The sequence below is a fragment of the Taudactylus pleione genome, unplaced genomic scaffold (genome assembly GCF_031769625.1).
Source record: "Taudactylus pleione unplaced genomic scaffold, aTauple2 ptg000296l, whole genome shotgun sequence".
Taxonomy (NCBI): Eukaryota; Metazoa; Chordata; class Amphibia; order Anura; family Myobatrachidae; genus Taudactylus; species Taudactylus pleione.
Genome location: NW_028284698.1, coordinates 4,897,677 through 4,923,584, shown reverse-complemented (window position 1 = coordinate 4,923,584; position 25,908 = coordinate 4,897,677). Strand labels below are relative to the sequence as shown.

The 25,908-nt window shown below is 45.1% G+C and overlaps 1 protein-coding gene across 1 annotated transcript in view; it reads left to right on the top strand.

Moving 5' to 3' along the window:
- The first annotated feature begins 1,139 nt into the window (after positions 1 to 1,139).
- The window catches only part of LOC148511666 (protein kinase C delta type-like), a 39,283-nt gene continuing 14,514 nt past the window's right edge, over positions 1,140 to 25,908 (top strand). The window contains exons 1-5 of the mRNA XM_088482803.1: positions 1,140 to 1,207; positions 11,598 to 11,771; positions 13,777 to 13,868; positions 22,821 to 22,883; positions 23,256 to 23,394. Of these exons, the coding sequence (XP_088338929.1) occupies positions 11,649 to 11,771; positions 13,777 to 13,868; positions 22,821 to 22,883; positions 23,256 to 23,394 (417 nt within the window). The 5' untranslated portion in view covers positions 1,140 to 1,207; positions 11,598 to 11,648. The remainder of the gene's footprint in view (positions 1,208 to 11,597; positions 11,772 to 13,776; positions 13,869 to 22,820; positions 22,884 to 23,255; positions 23,395 to 25,908) is intronic.

Genomic DNA, 25,908 nt, shown 5'->3' with positions numbered 1-25,908 from the left:
CATCTCTCCCATAATGCAAAGCGGCCCGGCCCGGGAGGACAGACGGAGGAGCAGATGGCGGCGGCGGGAGCGGGGATTCAGGTAAGTGTTTTTTATTATTTAGTTTTTTATATTATGTGTGTCTACTGGGGGGAGTGTCAGGCACTACTGGGGGCACTACAAAGGGGGGACTACTACTACTGGGGGCATTACACGGGGGGTGGGGGACTACAACTACTGGGGGCACTACAAGGGGGGGACTACTACTACTGGGGGCACTACAAGGGGGAGGGGACTACTACTACTGGGGGCACTATAAGGGGACTACTACTACTACTACTGGCGGCACTACAAGGGGGGTGGGGGACTGCTACTACTGGGGACTACTACTACTGGGGACACTACAAGGGGGGGACTACAACTACTGGGGACACTATAAGGGGGGGACTACTACTGGGGGCACTACAAGGGGGGACTACTACTACTGGGGGCACTACAAGGGGAGGGCTACTACTAATGGGGGTTCTACAAAGGGGGGGACTACTACTACTGGGGGCACTGCAAATGGGGGGACTACTACTACTGGGGGAACTACAAAGGGGGGACTACTACTACTGGGGGCAATACAAGTGGGGGGGACTACTACTGGGGGCACTACTGGAGGCCTGCATAAGGGTGTTCTCTCCTGTGGCACACGGGGGCACTGCATATGGGCACTACGACAGGGGGCTGCCCTAATCTTTATTTTTACCTTACATTAATCCCATATGGACCCGCCTCCACCCTGGAACACTGGAGGGGGGGCGCCGTAGCACACATATTCTTCGGACACACACGCTACTCCTCTGCCAGGGCCGCCTGCATGCATTTGCCCCCAGGCTAAAAGTTGCCAGCCAGCCCCTGTTTATATCTGTATGCATTCATACATGTATATTATTACTATGGATAGTATTAATTAATATTATTACTGCACTTGGCACTCAGTAGGTAGTAGGATACAGGAATAGAAATCTTCATGTCACTGGGATGTCCAGGTCTTTATGTGGTCTTTGCTGTAATAAAACCCTCAGTTAATGATCTATAATATATGGCAGATGTTGATGTTCTTTTATCTCACCTTTTCTCTCCATCAGGAACCAGCAGTGCTCAGTCATCCTGCCATAGAGCCTCTGAGACCATCCAGAGACTTACATTTTACCACCAGTTAGGCCAGGGTAGTTTTGGAAAGGTAAGCAATGAAGTTCCAATAGTCACAGGGGAGTTTGGATGCTATTAGAAATGAGCAAAGCTGCAGCACAATTTCATTCAATCTGTCAGTTTTGATTTTGCATACACATTCCATATAATGATATTCCTCATGTGGAAATCCTCATGTTTACTTATGAATATTTGTGTTGTTAATGTGTTGTGAAGTATAAATGTGAGGCTTTTGGGGTTGGATTGGAGGGCTTCTGGATTGTAGCTTATGTACATGCAATCGGGTGAGCTACATATCTAATAGGCTGGTTGTCAATAGATTTATTTGGGGGAGAATAAAACTTCATTGGAACTTTGTTTGATCGAACCATCTTTAATAGGTATAGTGCTGGGATGGTGGCAGAGTCACTTCATTGTGCTCTGTGGTGCGGTTGGGGTTTAATTAGTGAGCAGTTTACAGAGAGGTAGTAAAATCTAAAGATAGACACATAGGGACTGATTCTGATGCATGTGCAAGTGTGTATATCTGCAAACCGTGCATGCACCATAGAAAGCAATCACTGGCTGCACATGCTCCATAGAAAGCAAACGCTGGCTGCACATTCACCATAGAAAGCAATTACTGGCTGAACATGTACCATAGAAAGCAATCATATACCATAGAAAGCAATCACTAACTGCACATATACCATAGAAAGCAATCACTGGCTGCACATGTACCATAGAAAGCAATCACTGACTGCGCATACACCATAGAAAGCAATCACTGACTGCGCATACACCATAGAAAGCAATCACTGACTGCGCATACACCATAGAAAGCAATCACTGACTGCACATGCACCATAGAAAGCAATCACTGACTGCGCATACACCATAGAAAGCAATCACTGACTGCACATGCACCATAGAAAGCAATCACTGGCTGCACATGTACCATAGAAAGCAATCACTGACTGCGCATACACCATAGAAAGCAATCACTGACTGCACATGCACCATAGAAAGCAATCACTGGCTGCACATGTACCATAGAAAGCAATCACTGGCTGCACATGTACCATAGAAAGCAATCACTGGCTGCACATGTACCATAGAAAGCAATCACTGGCTGCACATGTACCATAGAAAGCAATCACTGGCTGCATATGCACCATAGAAAGCAATCACTGACTGCACATGCACCATAGAAAGCAATCACTGGCTGCACATGTACCATAGAAAGCAATTGCTGACTACACATGTACCATAGAAAGCAATTGCTGACTGCATATGCACCATAGAAAGCAATCAGAATCCCGACCCGGGACTAAAAATAGGCATACTTACCACCCTCTCGGCATCTTTAGGTTTCTGGCATCGGGCTATTCAGCCACCAGGACGTCCGCGGTTGCAAAATCTTTGTCAGTAAAAGTATTAGAAAAGACTCAGGAGTTAGTTTACTCTGTGGTTTATTATGCAGTTTGTTACCCATACATGAGATGGGGTTTCCAGATCCACACTGTCAGGCCTCTCTTAGGGCTCTATTTATTAACATTATTTTTACTAAAATAAAGTAAAATAGGGTGCTTTGACACCCTTTTCACATTTTTTTTAGTTTGCCCTACAGTTACTATAGGGCAATTGGAGTAGAATTTGTAAAATTCTACTCCAACCCCTAAGTATCACTTATTTTTAGTAAGCAGATTGCATTTCCCATAACTGTAATGGGAAATGTGATCTGCCTGGTAGTAACTAAAAATAAATTGTGAAAAAAATACCTAGGGAGGCCCTGTGATAATAACGCCATCTGGAGGTGGCGTTATCTAGGGTCTCCCCCGGTTACCGGACACCTGCTGTGCTCTAAAAGGCAGAGCAGAGGCGGGAGCTGGCCCCAGTGATCAGCTGTGTGGTCTCCCATGCTGCACTGCGGCCCGGTCATCAGGTGATCGGGTCCCAGTATGGGATATCACCTGACCGGAGGACATGGAAGACATCGCCGTAGGCCCGGATCATGCAGGTAAGTGTAATTAAGGGAGGGGGGGTCACGGGGGGTCCGAGATTGCAGTGGGCGGGGCTTAGAGCCGGGGGCGGGCTTAGCACAAGGGGGGTAGCAGGTGCGGCCTGTCGTCGCATGCGCGGGCACTTTGTCACGGTATTTTTTGCAAAAATACCGTGACTAGTGGGTGGAGGGGATTCACAGGGACAGAGCTTTATCGCAAGCTCTGTCTCTGCAAGGGACAGAGGCGGATCTAGACTTTTCATTTAGGGGTGGCTGTTTAATCATAATAACCATGACTCCTCCTCTTTCCTATTCTGGCATCTCCCCTTTTGGGTGGGGTGGGAACACACCTTAGTGCAATTGTGAATAGGTGCATGGAAAGGTATGCGTTCATTATCCCGGCGGAGGTGATGACGACGCTTACAATACCGGCGCCAGTATCCCATCTGCCGTGATGCCTAAGGTAAGTAGCGGGTTGGTGGGGATGGTTAGGCACTAGACGGAGGCTGAGGCACTAAGGGGGGAGGGTTGGGTTTAGGGTGCAGGGGGGAGGGTTGGGTTTAGGCACTATGGGTAGATTAGGTTCAGGCACCAAGGAAGGAGGGTTAGGGTAGAAAGAAGGTTAGCATACCGACCAGCAAGTGTCGGTATGTTAACCCAGTTGGGACCGAGACGTCAGGATTCTGACTGCCTGGATCTGCTCCCCATGGAAAGCACCTAATAAATATATATATATATATATATATATACACACACACATATATCTATATATACACACACACTTACATATATATATATATAAACACAATTCACTGAAAGCCCGGCACTCTGCTGACCACAATGAGAGTCTATACCTTGCTCCGGGTGCTCTCAGAAAACCGAGATCACTCCCCCAATGTAAACAGCAGCACATCAGCGGCACTCCGAAGACTTCGATAAAGGTGAAAACAGGTGTCTTTTTATTCTAGGTTTCAGGTTCAGTGACCCCTTCCTCAGGAACACACATTATGTGTGTGTATATATTATATACTTCACCCCACAGCTCCTCAGTTGTTGGTGCCAGCATGCACATCACAGAGTGACACACACAGTTGTTCCTCAAACCATCCCCAGGGCTGCAGAGACTGGCTGCTCCTGCAGTGTGCGGCCCAAATACCAGGGGGGCAGAGTGGCGGGAGGAGGATGAGGGGACGCTTGGAACTCTAGCAGGAGGGATAGAGAGGTAATAAATGGGGAGCCTTCTATTACCTCAGTGGCAGAGCTGCTTCCCTTGCTACTGCCTGGCCTCGGTCCTGGAGCCGCTGTCACGTTGCGCTAGACAATGAGCATCAGCAGTGGATTGTGCCCAGAGTCGAAAACAGACAGGAACAGGAGGTGGAGGAGCGGAGCGGGAGGCGGGACCATCAGCCAACACTGCAGCACTGCCAGTGCCACTGAAGTCACAATACTCTATGGTCATGACTTGCACCTGGAACATGAGGCTGCACACTGTATGGGGGAGTGTCTGGCGCTTGCGCTAAGGGGGGCGATCGCTCCAATCGCCCCCCCCTGGATCTGCCACTGGCAAGGGATTTGTAGTAATTCCCTGTGATATTGCCTGAATTCGCAATGCAAATTCAGTCGGTAATATCACACTACAATCTGCATTACAATGCGGATTGTAGTAAATAGAGCACTTAGTGCCCCGGGTCACTGACTATCAGAGAAAATATGTGACAAAAAATATTGCATCCATAATAAATAAAATTGTTGCCTAAACAAATAAATGATGCCCTTGATAATAAAGAAATATGATTATAATGAAATTAATCTTGTCCCTGATTTTAAAGAATTGACCTAATCCTAAAGAAAGAAATCTTCCAACTGTGGTCCTGATTCACTATGGAACGCAACTGTGAATGCAATAGCGATTACGCCCGCAGTTCAACTGTGATAGTATGGTAATCCATTGCGATCGCTATGCCGCTGGAGAACAACATAAGGACGCCCACTTTACCTTACACACATCAGTAATGTTTAGCAAAACTGTGAAACCATCAGTACAATCGTGTACCATCGCAGCCACACTTGCACAAGCCCTGACCTTACTCAGAAAGTGCTAACTTCCATGCACGCTATCAGGCCTCAGGCTGTGTAGGGCACCATAGTGGATAATTTATGCATGCCCCTGCAATGGCATTCAAACGCATTGGCATGCCTGAGTTCAGCCGACGACCCCCGTTACCACCCACAAACAGCACTTCCTGGCAATCAATCTACGATGGGTCTGTGTAGTCCCGATCCCAGTAGATATATATATCATCAGAAATACAGCATGAAATATATTTTCACATCTGAGCCAATTCACCCACCCGCTATCAAGAGATCCCTTTTTGAACTAAGGAAAACACAGAAGCGGCGGCACCGACGGTGACAAAGCGGGATGACAAAACAGCAGACCGCTGTGGCTATTGTGCCTACACTAGTGAGATGAGATCGGCATCATAAACACAAGCTCCTGCATATATATTGTGGTTAAATCAGAAAGCACTGTGCGGATACAGTACCCCTGGACTGATAATTTGTGGGAGTCGCTCCAGCTACAATAATACTCTAGAGTAGTAAATAGAGACATTACCAGCGTTTCGGGACTATATTGTCCCTTTGTCAAGGCTTGATAAAGGGATGAAATAGTCCTGAAATGTTGGTGTCACATTTTTCATATGTACTTTTAAATATACGCTTTTGACACTTTCATACCAGTCTCAGAGTGTTGCCGCTTGTTTGTGCTGGTATAGTGTGTATATATATATATATATATATATATATATATATTATATATATATATATATATATATATATATAGATATTATGCCAAAGGCCTGGCACTCCCAATTACACACAATGTAATAACTGCTGCCGGTGCCCTCACAAAATTGTAGAAATACAGAAGACCAAGTGCGGCACTCACGGCATCGATTCAATGATGGGCTACAAGTGGCGTTAATGTATCAACGTTTCAGTTCCTTGTTGAACTTTTATCAAGATAGAAAAATGTACAAACAACATACATACCTTTATACATGTAATACACCACGTGTAAAGCCGGGAGCCGGAACCGGGATCACTCGCCCGTCAGCTCACACCGGAAGTTGATGTCATGACGTATAGCGTCCAGGTCCGGCAACCCTCAACTGTGTCACCATCACCATGACTACCGCAAAAACAATAACAATTACATTTAAAACAGCACGGACAGAAAAACAACTGTCAGTTCAATACATAACATTGAAGGACATAAAATATATCCAATAACTTTGTACAAATATATGTCTAGCAAGGATTCAATAATCAAACAACATAGTTAATAGAGGTACTTATAGAAAGCTGTTGAATTAAATGTTCTCGTTAAGCCTTCTCGGAGAAATTACATCTAATTGCGCTATCCATCGTGTCTCACATTGGTTTAACATGGCTTCCTCTAGAATTAGTCAAGTTGCTAAATCCAATTGGTCTTTAATTGAATCAGATCATACTCTTAATCTAAAAGGCACATCTCTTATGCCTAGTTATTCAAGGGGACGTAACCTACGAGATTTGTTAGTTAAAACTGATGTATCAAAACTGGGTACTAAACCACAATCATTTTTTAAAAAGAAGCTTGGATGTATTAAATGTTCATGTGTAACCTGTCAGTTCATGATAGGGGGAGATACTTTTACACACCCTCATAGTGGAAAAACATTTTTTATTAGACATCAATTGAATTGCAATAAGTGTTTTGTGATATACCAAATTATAAGTCCCTGCGGACTTTCCTATATCGGTAAAACCGAGAGGAAGTTCAAAGAACGAATGGCAGCGCATCGCTCTGCCATCCGTAATGCATTGATTAGTGGTACCAGCGAACAACCTGTGGCGCGTCACTTCGTTGAGTTTAATCACTCTCTTTCTAGTATTAAATACAGAATGATCGACCATATTCCTCCTTTATTAAGAGGTGGCGATCGTGCTACTAAATTACTCCAATGTGAGACACGATGGATAGCGCAATTAGATGTAATTTCTCCGAGAGGGCTTAACGAGAACATTTCATTCAACAGCTTTCTATAAGTACCTCTATTAACTATGTCGTTTGATTATTGAATCCTTGCTAGACATATATTTGTACAAAGTTATTGGATATATTTTATGTCCTTCAATGTTATGTATTGAACTGATAGTTGTTTTTCTGTCCGTGCTGTTTTAAATGTAATTGTTATTGTTTTTGCGGTAGTCATGGTGATGGTGACACAGTTGAGGGTTGCCGGACCTGGACGCTATACGTCATGACATCAGCTTCCGGTGTGAGCTGACGGGCGAGCGATCCCGGTTCCGGCTCCCGGCTTTACACGTGGTGTATTACACGTATAAAGGTATGTATGTTGTTTGTACATTTTTCTATCTTGATAAAAGTTCAACAAGGAACTGAAACGTTGATACATTAACGCCACTTGTCGCCTATCATTGAATCGATGCCGTGAGTGCCGCACCTTGGTCTTCTGTATTTCTACAATTTTGTGAGGGCACCGGCAGCAGTTATTACATTGTGTGTAATTGGGAGTGCCAGGCCTTTGGCATATTAATATATATATATATATATATATATATATATATATATATATATATATATACTATACCAGCACAAACAAGCGGCAGCACTCGGAGACTTGTGGGGATTTTTATGCGTATTTTATATTAAAGTTGCTTGTTTTTATACATTTCTGTGGAACAGTTAGTATTGTCAAAAGCGCAGACAATGCTATAAAGTAAACTGGGCACTACAAACAGACATAAAATGAAACAGCCTCTGAAGGATGTGACTCTAGAATTATTGGGAGTTCCTTCAAAATTACAGTTACACCCTGACCCTACATAATATGCATTAGGCTCCAGTGAGCCAGGATAGTTAATAGCTGGGTAGCCAATCAGGAGCCATCTCTTAAGGTGCGTACACACTAGATGATTTTTTGAACAATTTACCAAATTCCAAAGCATCAGAATGACAAATCGTTCAAATCGTCAAGTGTGTACGCACTATGTTGTGAAGTGCGCACTCTTGTGGGGTCATCAGCCACATCATCAGGTTGGTCCTACATGCAGTCCAACCTGATGATGCGGCTGATGACCCCATGTTGTGGGATGCGGCAGGGTAAGACATATCGGGCAGTCAGGCACCGGATCGTCTACTGTGTACCATCCATCCGATATGTCAGCCCCTCGGCGGGGGTAGACACCCAGTGCCAGATGAAGGTCCACATGGGCCTGGAGCTGAAACTTATGAATGCCCTATTGTGTGCCGGCGCAGGGGTTGTGACCAACACAACATGGGTCTGACTAGTAATGTGGAGGGTATGACCAATGTTGTGGGGGCGTGGCACTCCTCCAAATATATATTCTTGCCAGGTGCAATCGGCATCAGCACTCAGGGAACTTTTAAACAGATGAGTCAGCACTCAACACTTGTGTTCCAATGTTTCAGAATTGAATTCTTTCCTCAGGGAACAATGCGCCTGATTGAAAGTTGTACACAAACCCAATGATTTACGTACATCTCCGATGTTTGTCAATCTGCACATGCACAGAACCTGTACTGCATATGTGCAGATCTCTATCTGCGATTATGGTTGCAGTGCTCCCTAAGCCACAGCATGATTGACATGCTGCAGCTGTTTGGGGACAGGGGGGTTGATGGCCAGAGTTACAGAAAATGATGGTGTGTCAGCCCCATTTTCTGGGCGTACAGAGGCTTGTGACTGCACCCTTGGATGCAGCTTCTATTGCCTCAGAAGTGAGAAATTCACAGCCATCCTTGGTAACCTGAGGGTCACTCAAATGAACGATATTCATACAGATGGTGCATACTGCTCGGATCACAAAGCATGCAGTGGGTGTTTTTCTGCTTCTTTTACATATTTTAATACAGCAGTTGCGTCTCTCTGTGAGAACTGTGCACAACTGTGAATCAGGCCCAATGTACATTCTAAACTCACCTTAAATATCCATAGTTGAGTTTCCAGCATGGACCTGGCAGGCTGCAATCGGCGGCAGCTGCTCTCAGTAAAAGCAGAAGTGCATAATCACGTTGGCGCATCCTGACTGGGGTTTGCATAGTTACTATAATAGAGTGTATACATAAAAAGAAATAGTCCCAAGTACATGAAAGAAGGTAATAACACATATACAAACATAATGATCCTGTGAGCTTAAGATGCTAATCACAATGAGCCAATAAACCTGACACGTATATAATAAAAAGAATGTAACAACTGCATTAGAGTCCTTATCACATAGAAAATGTACAAATCAACTAGGTCTAAAAGGAAAAAAAGTCTAAATAAATCTGCAGCACATATAATAGGCCTCCATCTACATAATGTAATGCTGCATTCAATTGTTGACATCCTGGATGTCGACATTCAGAACATGTCAACTTTATGCAGTGGACATGCTGAATGTGGACAAAATATAGCACTCCTGTCGTCAGGGGTATGCCAAAACTAAAAGAAAATAGCTTACCTCATATCCCATGATACCATGTGCGATTCCAAATGCTGCCCGGCATTTGGAATCACACATCCTGACTATAGTACACTGTGTTGGTGTCATAATAATAAATATATATATCTGTATATACATACACACACACACACACACACACACATATATATCTTAATCCGCCAACATCTGTCCTGCCTCTGACATGCATAGTGGGAGCCGGGGGACTCACCATAAGAGCCAAAAGCATCCACTGCAGCGAACCACAGGACAGGCCGTAGTTGGAGAGGACGGAGGAGGACCACTCTGTGGGTGCCAGGAGCGGGTAAGTATTGAGCAGGGATGGATTGGGGAGGAGGGGAGCTGGACGGATCGGGAGGCAGGATGGGGCTGAGCGAGTGGCAAACCGAGTCCCTTTACTAGTGTGTGTGTGTGTGTGTGTGCATGTGTGAATATAAATATATTTATAAAATATATGTATTCGTATCCACTGTTGTCCTTAAAAAGGAATATATGTATATATAAAAAGGGCACTGGTCATTGACAAAATCATGATGAAGCCTGGTCCTTCACTCATTTGAACTGAAAATAATGGAGTTCTCCCTCTCTGTGCAGGGAGGGAACAGCATGGTGGTTTTCATTGGGCTGGGCTAGGGCTGGATTAATGGTTTGGTGGTCCAAGTCACTTAAAAGTGGGGGTCCCTATAGCCTTAAATTAACAGCATAGTCATAATAAATTAGATAGTAAGAGGGAGCTACAAGTAGGCGGTACATAATAAAGAGCCTTTCACACCATTTCCATAACATAAGAAACATTTATTTAGCATATATTCATAATTTCATATACAAGTATTCACATAGGCAGAGCCACTCATGCAGATCACATATAAAGTCACTCATGCAGCAGGTCATATATGCAGTCATATATGCAGCAGGTTACATGTGCAAATAAGCATGCAGGGTCACACATACAGAGGATCATATATGCACACATGAGACACACACACATACTGTACTTAACAGTAGTTAAACTCTCTTTTACCTTTTGCAGGCAGGTACTGGATGTTGTCACTAGGGAGTTGAAAGTAAACAGGGGCTCTGTAGCAAATAATCTGCCCTCTGTCCCATGATGGCAAACCATCAACAGTCAGCAACAGGCAGGAGGACAGTACACTGGGCCGTTTAGCCCCGCCCCCACACTCGGAACACGCCCAATCTCTCTTTGCTTGCTTCCTTGCACTGCAGCAGTTCCATTTTAATTAATGTCCGATGTCCGTTTCCTCCCTTTAATCCAGCTCTGTGTGCAGGGCCACGGAAAGCACACGCCACACAGCAGCTGGCAGCTTGAGGCAGGATTTTTTTTTTTCTATCAACACTGCCAGCTGATCCTGTTGACAATGGGCCTATTTTTATGGTGGGCCTGGAGCTGAAGCTCCACCCGCCCCATTATTAATCCGGCCCTGGGGACACCGGTCGCATTGATGGGTACAAACATTGTTTAGTGTGTACCAAGCTTTACACTGTCAGCTAATCACACATTAGAGCAGCTGCATATTCCAAGTACTTCAAGTCTCTTTCTGCAAAGTGGAAAACACTAATGTACACTTAGCAAATGCTCCTCTTCTGCATACTTTTACCTCCAGCAATTAAGGTGCTGATAGCTGGTGGAGGGTGGTGTATATTTCAAAGTACCTGTCCAGGAACACTTGGAACTGGTGATCAGACCCTTATCCTCCCATCCATGGTCCCAGCTAAATTGGATTATGGGTGTGGGAGGGAGCCTACATAGCAAAAGCTTCTTATGGGTCTATCGTTTCTTTTTCAGTAATCCAACAGGTAATACACAATCACTGTGATACAACAATGCATTTGCCTTTACATTCCTGTGTGGCTTATGAGGATGACTCTGTAATATTTCCTCTAGGTCCTGCTGGCTGCAGATTCCTATGGCAGTCACCATTTGGCCGTTAAAGTCATGAGCAAGAGAGAGCTGCTAGCGGAGGGCGAGGAGGATATGGTGTTTGTGGAGAGGAGGATATTAGAACTTGCATCGGGAAGCGCCTTCCTTATCCATGGGTACTTTGCTTTCCAGACCAAGGTACTGCTGTCATTATCGCTGTATTGCTCAATATATACACATATACCATATATCCTCAATTTCCTCTGCTGTGACTCTTCTTTCCTAGAAAGCAAATCTCATCTAATCATTTCCAGAAATCCTGGCATTCTGTATCTACAACACTTGGTGATATAGAGGTTATTGAAAATAGACAATAGAATTGAACGTTGTACATGAGTGTATGTGTCGCATCAGTCTATTAAGTGCTTCCTGCAGTTTTATATTCATGTACACAGCAATTTTGTATCTCCTGCCATATCTACTCCAGTGCTGGCAGTACATGAATATGGTTACATTTCTTATTAAAAGTGAAGGATGCAGTTGTTAAAGTGGGCCGAAAAGAGGCGGAACTGCATTCCGTCAGTTCATCGTTCCCCCTCCTCCAGCCCACCTTACCCGACCAGTCGCCCCATGCCGCAGGGAGGCTCCATTTGCCGGGAGGCTCCATTTGGCTGTTTACTTGGCCTAAATATGTCACAGACATTCGCCGATAATCATTTAATAGTGGGATTATATGAGGAGCTGCAGTTACAGGGCTGATAAATGGGAGGACATAGCAGGTGATGAGTATGGGATATCCTAATATGGAAATACAGCTAAGAGCCAGCTGTCCACTATTATAGGGATATATTATTTATTATACCACCATCACTGCTATAACACATTCCTCCCTAACCTCTGTAACAAGACATTCCCCCTCCTCACTGCAGTAACATGCTGTAATTCTTCCCCACCCCTCCCAACTCATACTTACCTACTTTTACATTGTGCTCTCCAGGAGAAGCTGGAAAGGAGATGCAGGTGGGCAGTAATGGGCAGGACAAGACTATTTATATAAATAGGCTGTGTCCCCTTATGACAAAATGCTGTGAATCACCCATATTTGAATAGGTAGTGGGGCCAAATGATGCATTTATCATAGAAACGCGTCATTATGCCCCTCCCCTCCAGACAGACCATGGATTCCTGGTGAGATTCTCCCTATTCTGCCCACTTTACTCGGCAGTAGGTGGGATGCGGGAGAAGTACCTGCTCTTCCGGGGGTACAGGAGGACTACCTGAAAAATCAGGAACCTCCCACAGGTTCCATAAGAGTAGCTGTCCCAACTATGCAGTAACACATTCCCCTACATATCACTTACCTGTCCTCCCATGTGGTAAAACTTGTGAGACCATGCTCTACTATAGGACAGTAATGGTCTGGGGGCATATCACAGTGTAGCTCATTCATTCTTGCTGCTTGACTGACATTACTTATAAGAGGCCTCATTGCAGCTGTGTGGGTGATTGCAGAAAGCCAGACTCAGGGCCATGCAAGAAAGGACAGATACAGGGAGACAGTGGTATTTCTGTACCAGGTATCCGTGTATCTGTCCTGGTTCCTGCAGGAAGAAGAGAGCGGCTTTGCCTGTGTTATGTGGCCCATAGATTGGGGATCAGTGCTATGTGGCCCATAGATTAGGGATCAGTGCTATGTGGCCCATAGATTAGGGATCAGTGCTATGTGGCCCATAGATTGGGGATCAGTGCCATTGATAACAGCTTCTAATGCTAATGTAGTTATGCAGCCCTTGTGTAATTATTCATTAATTGTGATGTTTTGCTTTAGATGCTTGAATTATTATCAATGTTTGCATGTAGGACAACTTATTTCCTTTTCTAATTTGTCATTGTAAAAATAAAAATTTTACTGGTGTGATGTATTAAGAACTTCACTGTAAAAACACTATAGAGCTTTCATTCAATGTGATACTTCTTATTACCAGTTCTCCTACCCACTGTATGTTCTCCTTGTCCTACCTATGACTGTCCATTATATTCCCAAGAGGAGAAAATAAGGGAAAAACATTTTTAAAAATGCAAAACTCATATAATTTCTGTTTATTTATTATTGGTAAATAGATGACATTTCCCCACAGTCCAATTTGTTCCCTCCTGGCTTCCCCGACATGTGTAATGATACTACTGCTTCTTCCATAAACAGGAGCATGTGCTTCTTGGCATGGAGTACGCATGTGGTGGGGATTTCCATCAGCTCCTCACAAGGGAAGGCCGCCTTGACATCCCCAGTGCAAGGTGAGGATATAGAATGATATCTTGTAAACACAACTAGATAGAGGATGGACTTAATGAACGTTTTCTTCTGATGTATAGAAATAGATAACACAGTGTTTATAAGCATAAATTACATCTGTGTTATATCTTAGAATAAAAAGGAGTATCTTGTAAACAGAAGGAGGCTAAGAAAGTAATCAGATGTGCAAAGGTAAAAGCGGAGGAGAAAATGGCACAGTCAGTGGGAAAAGGGGGCAAAACTTTTTTTTTAAGTATATAAGCGAAAGGAGAAAAATAAAAGGTGGAATAAAAAGATTAAAGACAGAAAGAGGCAGTATTGTTGAGGGAGACAATGTAATAGCTGATCATCTTAATAATTATTTTTGTTCAGTATTCACTACTGAGAGAAAAAGGCAAGGGGACAGTGGCATGTGGGGAGTTTGACTGTCAAACCGTAACGCAAGGTGAGCTCAGGGAGGACAGAAACCTCCCATGGAGCAGACGGGAACAGTAGGTACAAGCACATTTACAGAGGAGAAGATCCTAACAGAACTCTCAAACCAGAAAGTGGATAAATCAACGGGGCCTGATGGGATACATCCAAGGATACTAAACGAGCTTAAAGGGGTGCTGGTAGCACCTTTAACAGAATTATTCAACCAGTCACTAGCTACTGGAGTAATTCCAGAGGACTAAAAAAAGCAAACGTTGTCTCACTGCACAAAAGTGGAAGCAAGGAAGAGGCAAGTAACTACCGACCAGTGAGCCTTACATCAAAAGTAGTGAAATTGGTGGAAACACTCTTAAAATAAAGAGTCATAGATTATCTCAAAACAGCATGGATTTACTGGTGGGAGATCATGTCAAACAAATCTTATTGACTTTTTTGACTGGGTGACTAAGGAAATAGATAAAGGGGGACCATAGATATAGATAAGCTAGACTTTAGTAAGGCTTTTGACACTGTTCCACATCACAGACTGTTAAATAAACTGGAAAGCATGGGATTGGATACAAAGATAGTTGAATGGATATCATGGCTGCAGGATAGGAAACAGAGAGTTGTAGTAAACGGAGTGCAGTCTCAAGAGGGAAATGTTACCAGTGGAGTACCTCAGGGATCTGTACTTGGACCATGGATTCCTGGTGAGATTCTCCCTATTCTGCCCACTTTATATGGGCAGAATATCTTTATTTGTGACATTGCAAATGGTATTGAAGGGAAGCTATGCCTTTTTGCAGATGACACAAAGATATGCAACATGGTAGACACACCAGGAGGGGTAAAACAAATGATTGATGATCTAGGTAGACTAGAGGATTGGTCAAGAATGTGGCAACTACAGTTTAATGCCAAAAAATGCAAGATCACGCACATGGGTCTCAAAAATCCAAAGGCTAAACATAGTATTAATGGCACTATACTGGAAACTACTGAAGAGGAAAGGAATCTACAGTAGGAGTCACTATTTCAGGTGACTTAAAGGCAAGCTGTAACAAAGCAGTGAGGAAGGCAAGTCAGGTGCTTGGTTGCATAGGGAAAAAAATCAGTAGTAGAAAGAAAGAAGTGATAAGACCACTGTATACTGTAGGTCATTGGTACATCCTCATCTCGAATACTGTGTTCAGTTCTGGAGGCCATATATCCAGAAGGATATTAGTACATTAGAGAATGTACAAAGAAGGGCAACTAAAATGGTGCAAGGTCTACACCCCAGAACGTACCAGGAAAGACTGAAAGATCTTAATATGTATAGTTTGCAGCAGAGAAGGGAAAGGGGGGACATGATAGAAAAGTTCAAATATATAAAGGGTTTTAACAAGGTAAAGGAAGGAGACATTCTTCAAAGAAAGAGAAGTATTAGAGCAAGAGGACATGTTCTGAAATTGGAGGGAGGTAGATTCAGGGGAAATTTGAAGAAAAATTACTTCACAGAAAGGTAGTGGACAAGTGGAATAGCCTCCCATCAGAGGTGGTAGAGGCTAAGACAGTAGAGCAATTTAAACATGCATGGGATAGACATAAGGATATCCTTCAGAAGAAGTAAGGCTCAATAAGGGTTGAGGTAACAATATGTTTAAAAATGGGGCAAGTGGTTCTTATCTGCTGTCAAATTCTATGTTTCTATGTTAATTGGGATATCAGTAATATTATCCGGGAACAACAGCTGTGACATAATTGTAAAGCTGTTTTATCAAAGTGTGCAAACAAGCCACTGATCACAGCTAAGTCTTATGCTGCGTACACACTGAAGCGATGTGTACCCAGATAATATGGCAGCCGATGGGCCGACATATCATATCCATGGTACACATCAAACTATGTAATGAAGGACGGAATTATACCTTGTTCCGTTCTTCATTACCTTGCATGGCACTGCATGCGATATCGTCCGGTTGGCCATTCAGCAGGGCCAACCAGAAGATATCGCTAACGACCATGGGAGCGTGCAGATTGGCCATACACACTGAACGATTCTGTCGATATGTTGTTCCGATATGGCCGGAAAAGTCATATCGGGCCGATATCGATATCTCTATTCCCCTCCTCTGTCTCTCTCTCACCATCCTATCTCCCCTCCTCCCTCTATCTCTCTCTATCTTTGTCACCCTCCTACATCTATATCTCTTACCCTCCTTCCTCCCTCTATTCCCCTCCTCTCTCACTCCCTGTCTCTCCCCCTCCTACCTCTATATCTCTCTTCCCTCACTCTCATTCTCACCTCCCTCTCTCTCCCCCACCACACTCTCTCTTCTCCTCCTCCCTCTCTCTCCCCTCCTACTTCTATGGGCGGAATTCAATTGTATTCACGGCCCACATCTCCCGTCTAAAGAGACAGGAGATTGCGGGCCGCTATGCAATTGTTTAAGATTTTCGTGCTGATCGTGCTCATAGAGGTCAGGTTTAGCCGCGTAAAGCAGCTAAACCCAACCAAAGTGCTGGGCGCGATCGTGAAAAGTGATGTTTGGGTGCCCAAACATGTCACTTTTCGCACATTTCAGCTCTCATCCCCCTGGGGCTGCGAGCTGAAATGTAGCGCTGGCAGCTCATCGTGCCCGACAGGAGCAAGAATTGAATAGCTCCGTCGGGCGCGATAGGGGCTACAAAGAATTGAATTCCGCCCTATATCTTACTTCCCTCTCATTCTCACCTCCCTCTCTCTCTTCACAATGCTTAAGGGGGTGAGAGGCTGTGTATGTGGCAACCAGTGAGGGGAGGGCGGGTAGGGCCTTGCTCCAGTTCTCACTGCACTTGCATAAAATTTGTCAACATTTTTTTTTTTATATATAGATGTTTGATAAGTGACTGCAATATAGTGCAGCATCAGAAATGTTCATGTGCTAATATTAACAAACATGGTTAAAAATATAAGATTGCACTGAGATCTTTGAAATTGTGTGTGGACAATCTTAAACCGTCAAGGTTTTTGGGATTTTAAAACATTCTTCTCCTTACACCTAGCCATGTGGTGTATCACATTATATTATGTTCTCCTCCTTACACCTAGCCATGTGGTATAACAGATTATGTTATGTTCTCCTCCTTAGGCCTGTCAAGAGCCATGCTGGGCCTCGGAAAAAGGGGGCGTGGCCTAATCACGGGAGGTGTGGTCACACCCCCGTAAGTAAATAAAGAAAACGTTTTGCAGCACCACTTGCGCACTGGTGAGGGGGGGTGCAGTGAGCCCCCTCAGCCCGGCACATAACCAGTGGGGGATGTGATCAGCTTGATCGCTCCCCCCACAGGCATACTGTCGGAGACTGCTGTGGCTGTTTCTCAGCAGCCGCAAGCAGTCTCCAGGGCAGCCCAGCACACAGCAGTGTGTGCTGGGCTGCTGCGTGATGTAAGAGGGGGGGAAGCGGTGCCGAACCCGGGCCCCTCCAGCAAGCCCGAGCAATTTGTACCCGCTCCTCCCCCTCTCGGCACCCCTGCTCCTCCTCACACCTAGTAATTATCACAAGCCGCCGCACTGCCATTGCTGTGCGGGGTGAGCACTGGGCAAGCATTCGCTGAAGTCTCCTCCTTCCTCCTGTTTGGATCTGTGGTTAGCAGCATATTGTTTGAAGTTCCAGTCTTGGTTGCTGCTGAGCCTCTGCACTAATTACTGCCTGTCTGTGTGCACTATCAGGTGCCCACTGATTGATTCTCCTGTCTCTGCACAGCCCAGGTGCTCACTAATCTCTCATTAGGGAGACTTGCTCTGGTTGGGCCCTGTTTCTGTTAAATTCCAGCCAGCCCTTCACTCCATGCCGGTGATAGCGTTCCACGTGTTTCCGGTTCCAGTGTGGTCTCCTGTTTACAGTCGAGTTACCTGTGTCTAGTCAGCCTCCTTGTTTTTGCCGATTGTGTCATCTGGGCGGTACGGTCCACAATAGTACTGCCAGCTGTTTGTGTCATCTAGGCGGCACGGTCCGCAATAGTACTACTGGCCGCTTGTGTCATCTAGGCGATCCGGTCCACATTCCTGTCTCCAGCCATTTGTGTCATCCAGGCGGCGCAGGCCGCGTTCAGCGTCCTGAGTACACAAATTTGTGTACAATCGCTGGTGTCATCCCGGCGACACTAAGCGCACTTCAGCTTCTTTAGTACGCAAATTTGTGTACAGTCGCTGGTGTCATCCCGGCGACACTAAGCGCATTTCAGCGTCCTGAGTACGCAATTTTGTGTACAATCGCTGGTGTCATCCCGGCGGCACTAAGAGCACTTCAGCATCCAGAGTACGCCATCAAGTGTACTATCGCTGGTGTCACCCCGGCGGCACTCAGCGCACCCCAGCGTCACCTTGCCAAGTCCTTCAGCCCTCAAGGCTGCTTCACAGTCCAAAGACTGCAACTGCATCCAGTGACTGTTATAACCGGCCCAAAGGCCGCATCTCATCCTATTGGCCTTCAGGTCACAACTAGCAGGGGCTGTTACCGACCCAAAGGCCGCATCTCATCTTACCAGCCCACAGGCCACTAACAATCAGACATTTCCATCCCTCAAGGCTGCTACTGGCCCAAAGGCCGCATTTCATCCTACTTGCCCACAGGCCACAGCTGACCAGGCACCTCCAGCCCTCAGGGCTACTACTCGGCCGCATCTAGCCAAGATATACCAGCCCTCAAGGCCGTAGCAGGACTAATACCCAATTATCTGACCTGAGCCATAACAGTCATGTGGTGTATCAGATTATGTTATGTTCTCCTCCTTACACCTAGCCATGTGGTATAACTATAACAAATTATATTATGTTCTCCTCCTTACACCAAGTCATGTGGTGTATCAGATTATGTTATCGTCTTCTCCTTACACCTAGCCATGTGGTATAACAAATGATGTTATGTTCTCCTCCTTACACCAAGCCATGTGGTATATCAAATTATATTATGTTATCCTCCTTACACCTAGCCATGTGCAGGGCCGCAACTAGGGGGGAATAGCAAGCATTCCCGTAAGCGTCGGGAATGCTGGTGCTGCTGGGAGATGTAAAACCGCTGGCAACGAGTGTGAAACCCCTAACAACGAGCATGAAACACCTGGCAATGAGCATGGAACACTTGACAACAAGTATGAAACTCCTGGCAATGAGCATTGACCCCTGGCAATGAGCGTGAAACCCCTGGCAATGAGCATGAAACCCCTGGCAATGAGCATGAAACCCCTGACAATGAGCATGAAACCCCTGACAACGAGCATGAAACCCCTGACAACGAGCATGAAACCCCTGACAACGAGCATGAAACCCCTGACAACGAGCATGAAACCCCTGGCAATGAGCATGAAACCCCTGGCAACGAGCATGAGACACCTGGCAATGAGCATCAAACCCCTGGCATTGAGCATGAGACCCCTAGCATCGAGCATGAGACCCCTGGCAATGAGCATGAAACACCTGATAACGAGCATGAAACTCCTGGCAATGAGCATGAAACCCAGAGCATGAAACCCCTGGCAACGAGCATGAAACCCCTGGCAATGAGCATGAAACCCAGAGCATGAAACCCCTGACAACGAGCATGAAACCCCTGGCAATGAGCATGAAACCCCTGACAACAAGCATGAAACCCCTGGCAACGAGCATGAGACCCAGAGCATGAGACCCCTGTCATCGAGCATGAGACCACTGGCAATGAGCATGAAACACCTGATAACGAGCATGAAACTCCTGGCAATGAGCATGAAACCCAGAGCATGGGACCCCTGGCAACGAGCTTGAGACCCCTGGCAATGAGCATGAGACCCCTGGCATCGAGCATGAGACCCCTGGCATCGAGCATGAGACACCTGATAACGAGCATGAGACACCTGGCAAGGAGCATGAAACCCAGAGCATGAGACCCCTGGTAACACGCATGAGACCCCTGGCAACGAGCATGAGACCCCTGGTAACGAGCATGAGACCCCTGGCAACGAGTATGAAACCTCTGGCAATGAGCATGAAACCCCTGGCATCGAGCATAAAACCCCTGACAATGAGCAGGTAATTTAAAAGTAATTAGAAGCCTATCTGTGGGGCATAAAATGGTGTCAGGGGCAAATATGTAAGTGGCACTTTGGTAATAGGCATTACAGTGTGTGGCATAATGTGTAATGGGCATTATGGTGTGTGAAATAATGTAAGTCACTATACCAGGGACGTCTGACTAGTGCACTGCCTTATGGAGGAGCAAGGACAAATCCAGGTACATGAAGGGAGGAGGTGCAAAATTACTGCCTTGCCCCAGGTAACAGATATCCTAGCTTCGGCCCTGCCATGTGGTATAACAAATTATATTATGTTCTAAGCAAAATGTATTTATTTGTTTAAATATGTTGATCCTAGCCTGAGAATATGAAGGGCCTAACTCTGAGTTGCACACATTGCCGATTTCTGTGCATGAATCTATGTCGCACTGCGCATGTGCCCAGATAGTGTGCGCACAGGGTCAGAGCTGCAATTGAGGGGCACGGGAGACACAGTCTCAGAAATGTGCTGCCAATGTAGTTGGCGTTCCTGGGCGGTGACAGGGAGGTGGCTTAGAGCATACACAGAGATGGCCCTTCTCATGGGCATGTCACACGGGCGTCTCATGGGTGTGTCATGGGTGTATCAATGTGTCATCATGGGCATGTCACAAACAAGATGTCATGGGCGTGCCATGCCACGGATGTGCCATGGGCGGGTCATGAGTGTGTGCTATGGGCAGGTCATGGGTGTGCCATTGTGTCATGGGCATGTCATTGAAAATGGTTGTGTACACAGACTCACAACCACTTATACCAGGAGAATTATGCCAGGCGCTGGTGTATCAAACAGGAAAAAGGAAAACATGTATAAATATATTTATTTGATATTTCATTTTCTATGTATAAGTGTAATTATTTATAATATTATTAAAAATAATTATATTACAAATAATTACACATATACATATAAAATGTGTAGAAATCTAGCAAGAAAAACTAAAAACTCCCGTGAATAATATGAAATAAAGTAATTGGACAGGCTGTCGATGGACCTTAAAAGTCATAAATTGCCAGCTCAGCCGCTCATATAGGAGGCCGTACTCGGATGGGGAAACTGCATCTGCCATAGGGCTGGTGCCAGTGTCAGTGGTATGACCAATTGTATTTCAGCATTACGGGCGCTGACAGTGGGTGTCTCAGTCCTTGCACATTCGTAGGCACAGGTGTACACCAGGGAAGGACTTTGTAGCATCATTGGCATAAAGTCACCAATGGGCGACCACCAAAAGACGCACACACGGATGCGGCTGGGTCCCACTCAGAATCATATGCTCACCAATGCCAATATTACCCACATTTTTACATTGTCAAACACTTATAAAGCAAAAGCTACATGAGATGTATATTTGGGACACAGGGCCTGATTCAGAGCCGCTCGTAAGCGGCCGCTCGTTCGCTCCGAGCGATGTTCGCACAACTGCGCATGCATATGGGTTGTAATATGCATGCGCGAACCAGTCATTGCGGTCGGAAATTGTGTGCTCGCAAAATAGTGAATGCCTGCTATTTTGAGTGACAGGATGAGGCGTTTGTGAGTTGTAACAGGGAAAGGTGCTTGAAAACGGGGAGTGGAGATCCGAACGCAGGCGTGCCAAACGGTCAAAACGGGCATTTTAAGGGTGTGCATAATTAACAAAGCAGCGTCATCGACCACGTCACTTGGTTGTCTTTTAGCCTGAACTGCTCGCATGATTGCGGTAGGAAAATCCTACCACAAGTACTGTGAGCGGTTCATACGCCTTTCGATGTACTCGATTAATCTAAAAAATAGCGGAGATGACGTAGGATGCGAGCGGCCAGGGGGCGTTTTTTAAAAAATAGCGAGCGCATGTTTCGTTCGCTCATTCAGACATAGAGGCGTCAACACACCGCAAAGAGCGAGCGCTCTATTTAAATATCCGGACCCTTTTTCTGAACGAGTGAGCGCAAATAGCGTCCGGCTCTGAATCAGGCCCACACTCTTATAGTAATAAATGTGTGCTGAGAATAAAAGTAATCAGAAAGGTAATTTACATTTGTCACCTGATGAGGAATGTCCCTATAGTAATGTATACATATATTACTCACCACATGTGTTTGGAGGAGATTCTGCTCTCACTCTTGTTGCCAGATCTCAGGCTCGGCTCCATTAGGCAGGTCAGAGAGAACAGTGGGGCGAGTCAGCTTTATATAGGAAAGGAGGCAGCTGTCAGATGCAGGGAGAAGGACACATGGGTATAACACCATCCAATTAGGATAGAGCTGGGGTGGAGCTGATCACTTAGAAAGGTGCTATTTGCCTGCGGGCATGCAAGTTGGCCGATCATATAGCGAGGTGAATACTGTTAGATTAGTGATAGGGATCACCAAAGAGAAATTAGTTAGTAAATATAAACAAATGACAGGGACATGGTCAGAATACATAGGGAGTGTTGACTTGAAATTTCTGTGCCATTACGTAAGCATCCTAACAATGAAACATTGATTTATTCTCTTTCTATCAGGTTCTATGGAGCGGAGATTGTATGTGGGGTTCAATACCTACATTCCAAGGGCATAGTCCATCGGTAAGTATAAAGCTACACTATAACAATGGTATAATATAAGTATATAAGTATGGATTGTAATATGCAGAATGTGATATATTTATTATCAGGTCTGCCTGCGCTCTACTTTTTACATATTATACTTTTATTCATTGCCACATATTTCCACCTACATCTTATACTGGGTACACACTGGGCGTTATATCCGCTGTTCAATTGAATGACCGATAAATCACGAGCATGTCATCAGGTGTGTACCTCTGATATGTCTGTGAACGACATCATTCATAGACATATTGCATTGGCTGTGCAGCATAGTAGATGGCCAATATATCTGCTTTAATGGTATGACCAATAGTCTCAGTGCATACAAAGATTGTATTTTCTTCACAGAGACCTCAAGCCTGAAAACATTCTAGTTGCTGAAACGGGTCATCTGAAGATTGCAGACTTCGGTCTTGCAATTGAAAACATGCTGGGAGACAGAACAGCCAATGGATACGCAGGAACACGTGGCTACATCGCTCCTGAGGTGAGGTGCACAGGATTTCCTACTGTTACTCATGTAACTACTCACATTTCATAGAGAAGCCTGGTGTAAGTCAATATGGCTACAAAAGGCACACTGTAACATCACCTGTACATTACACCTACAAAGTATCCAATAATGAGGAAAGTAAACTGAGATTTCATACAACAGTTTCCATATCATAAGAGGACATTTGTAATATTCCTATTACAGCTGTCATTCAGCTGCTTTTACCATCTCAAATTAGACAGGCTATAAATGAGCTGCGGGCTTACTGCTGGTGGATATTGGTAAGTAATTAAATAGCTCTGAGCATTAAACCCAGGAGCTGCAGGCATGTGGTAAGTCCTGCGGATAATTGAATCTGTCTCTATACTGACACATACTGTACATGGTAATGTTTTCTCCTCACCAGGAAAACTGAAAGCTGAGACCAGCACGTGTTGTCTCCTGATAAAAAGCACCATTGCAGCCGTGCAGCAAGATGTCACAATGCATTTATAGGCAATGTGTACTGTAGACACGTTACCAGGGCCAGATTAAGGCTTGTGGTGGCCCCAGGGCAACTAAATGGTGTGGGCCCTCTCCAAACCACACAAAGCCTACCCTTCCCTTCCCCCTGAAAGCCCCACATGGAGCCTTTAGGGGAGTCCTAAATATATATATATATATATATATATATATATATATATATATATAAATCACTGAAATGCTGCAGGACTTCCGATCAGAGTGTAGATTTATTCAACGTTTCTGGGCTATCAAGCCCCGTCGTCAGGAATACATAAGAAGTGAGACAATTAGTCACCTTACCTTATATCCCCACCATGGAAGTGATTGTAGACCAGGCAGGGCCGCCAGGTGCACAAAACCGGAGGGAGTAAGCAGCGCATCATGATGACGCAACAGCTCACATTCTCGGCGGTTGTCATGGAAACCTTAGACGCTTGCCCGGCTCTGACCTGCCTGTAGAGAACACGTGAAGATAGAACAGAAAAAGACAAGATTAGAAAAACCGAGTTTGAAAAGAAGAGGTTTAAATCAATCAATTTGTTAAAAACAAATATCAATGCCAAATAGTGTATAGAAAATATAAGTAGCACAAAGACGATTTTCACATATGTAACTAAATATAAATATACTGTATTATAATAGCTCAAAAGTATAATAAATTTAGAGCAAACAATATATGCATGATGTACTGATTCCAAAGAATTTCATTCATAAAAGCATGTTACATGATATGCGTTCGTTTAACCCTCTAGGGGAAACCGTATCCAGTTTGAAGATCCAGGATGCCTACCATATATATAAAACATACACTCACATATAAACAGTATACACACACTTACACATAGGGATGTAGTTATGTATACCGACAAGGAAACCCCGATAGGAACTTAAGATAGGCGTCGAAATGCTGACACCTATTTAATCCTGACGCCGGAACACTGAAGGACGCGTGCCCGAATGAAGTAAGTCTGGGGTGTCCTTAGCATTAGTAAGTCTGGGGGGAGGGTTAGGTTTCGGGAGCGTAATTAGGGTTAGGTTTTGGGGTGGTTAGGGTTAGGCCCTATTGGGGGTGGGCTAGGGTTAGGCACAAAACGGGGAGGGTTAAGGGGGGAAGTAGAGAGGCTAAGTATACTTTCCCGACCCGTTTGGATACCAATCATCGGGATGCCGCTGTCGGTATTCTGACGGGAGGCATCCCGACAGCTGGCATTACATACCCATTCCAACACATATAGGGCGGGATGTACTAAGGTTGCAGTGACCATTCCGCCAGTTACCGCAACCTTACTAATCACATATCTACTAACATATGCGATTAGTATCGCAAAGGACAGCTCTTGCGATAAGAGTTGCCCTTTGCGAAGCAGCCGACGCCTGGTGACAGGGTCTCTGTGGGACCCCATCCCCTCCGAGCCCCGGGAGCTTCCTGCTGGTCACATGTGCAGGAAGCCCCGGGCTCCTCCTCCTCCCGCACCCAGAAGAAGATTAGGAGTAGGAGGAGATGGAGGACCCAGGAGGAGCGCGGGCCAGCGACCATGGACAGCAGGTGAGTGGGGGCCAGCGCATGGCGACGGCGGGGCGGCGGCGAAGTGTCGGGTGCGGGGTCCGGGATGAAGCCCATAGGCTTCTATAGGGTAATGCCAGGTTTTTCTGGTGTTACCCTACGCGCCGAAAAAAGGGTGGGCGGGGCTTAGCACATATGGAAATACGGTAAAAACCCCAAAAAAGGGGTTTTTACCGTATTTTTCCTTTAGTACATCCCGCCCATATACACATTAACACATACACACATATATATATATATATATATATACACACACATTAAGACAACACATATACACCATGACACATATACACACAGAATCACATACATACATACACATACACACACTGAAACAGTACTCAAACATACCCTCACTTGATGCAGCAGCTGCTGCAGGACCAGTCCTGGTTGCAACAGAGGCCCGACACCTCGATTCATAAGGCCCCGCCCACGTGATGTAA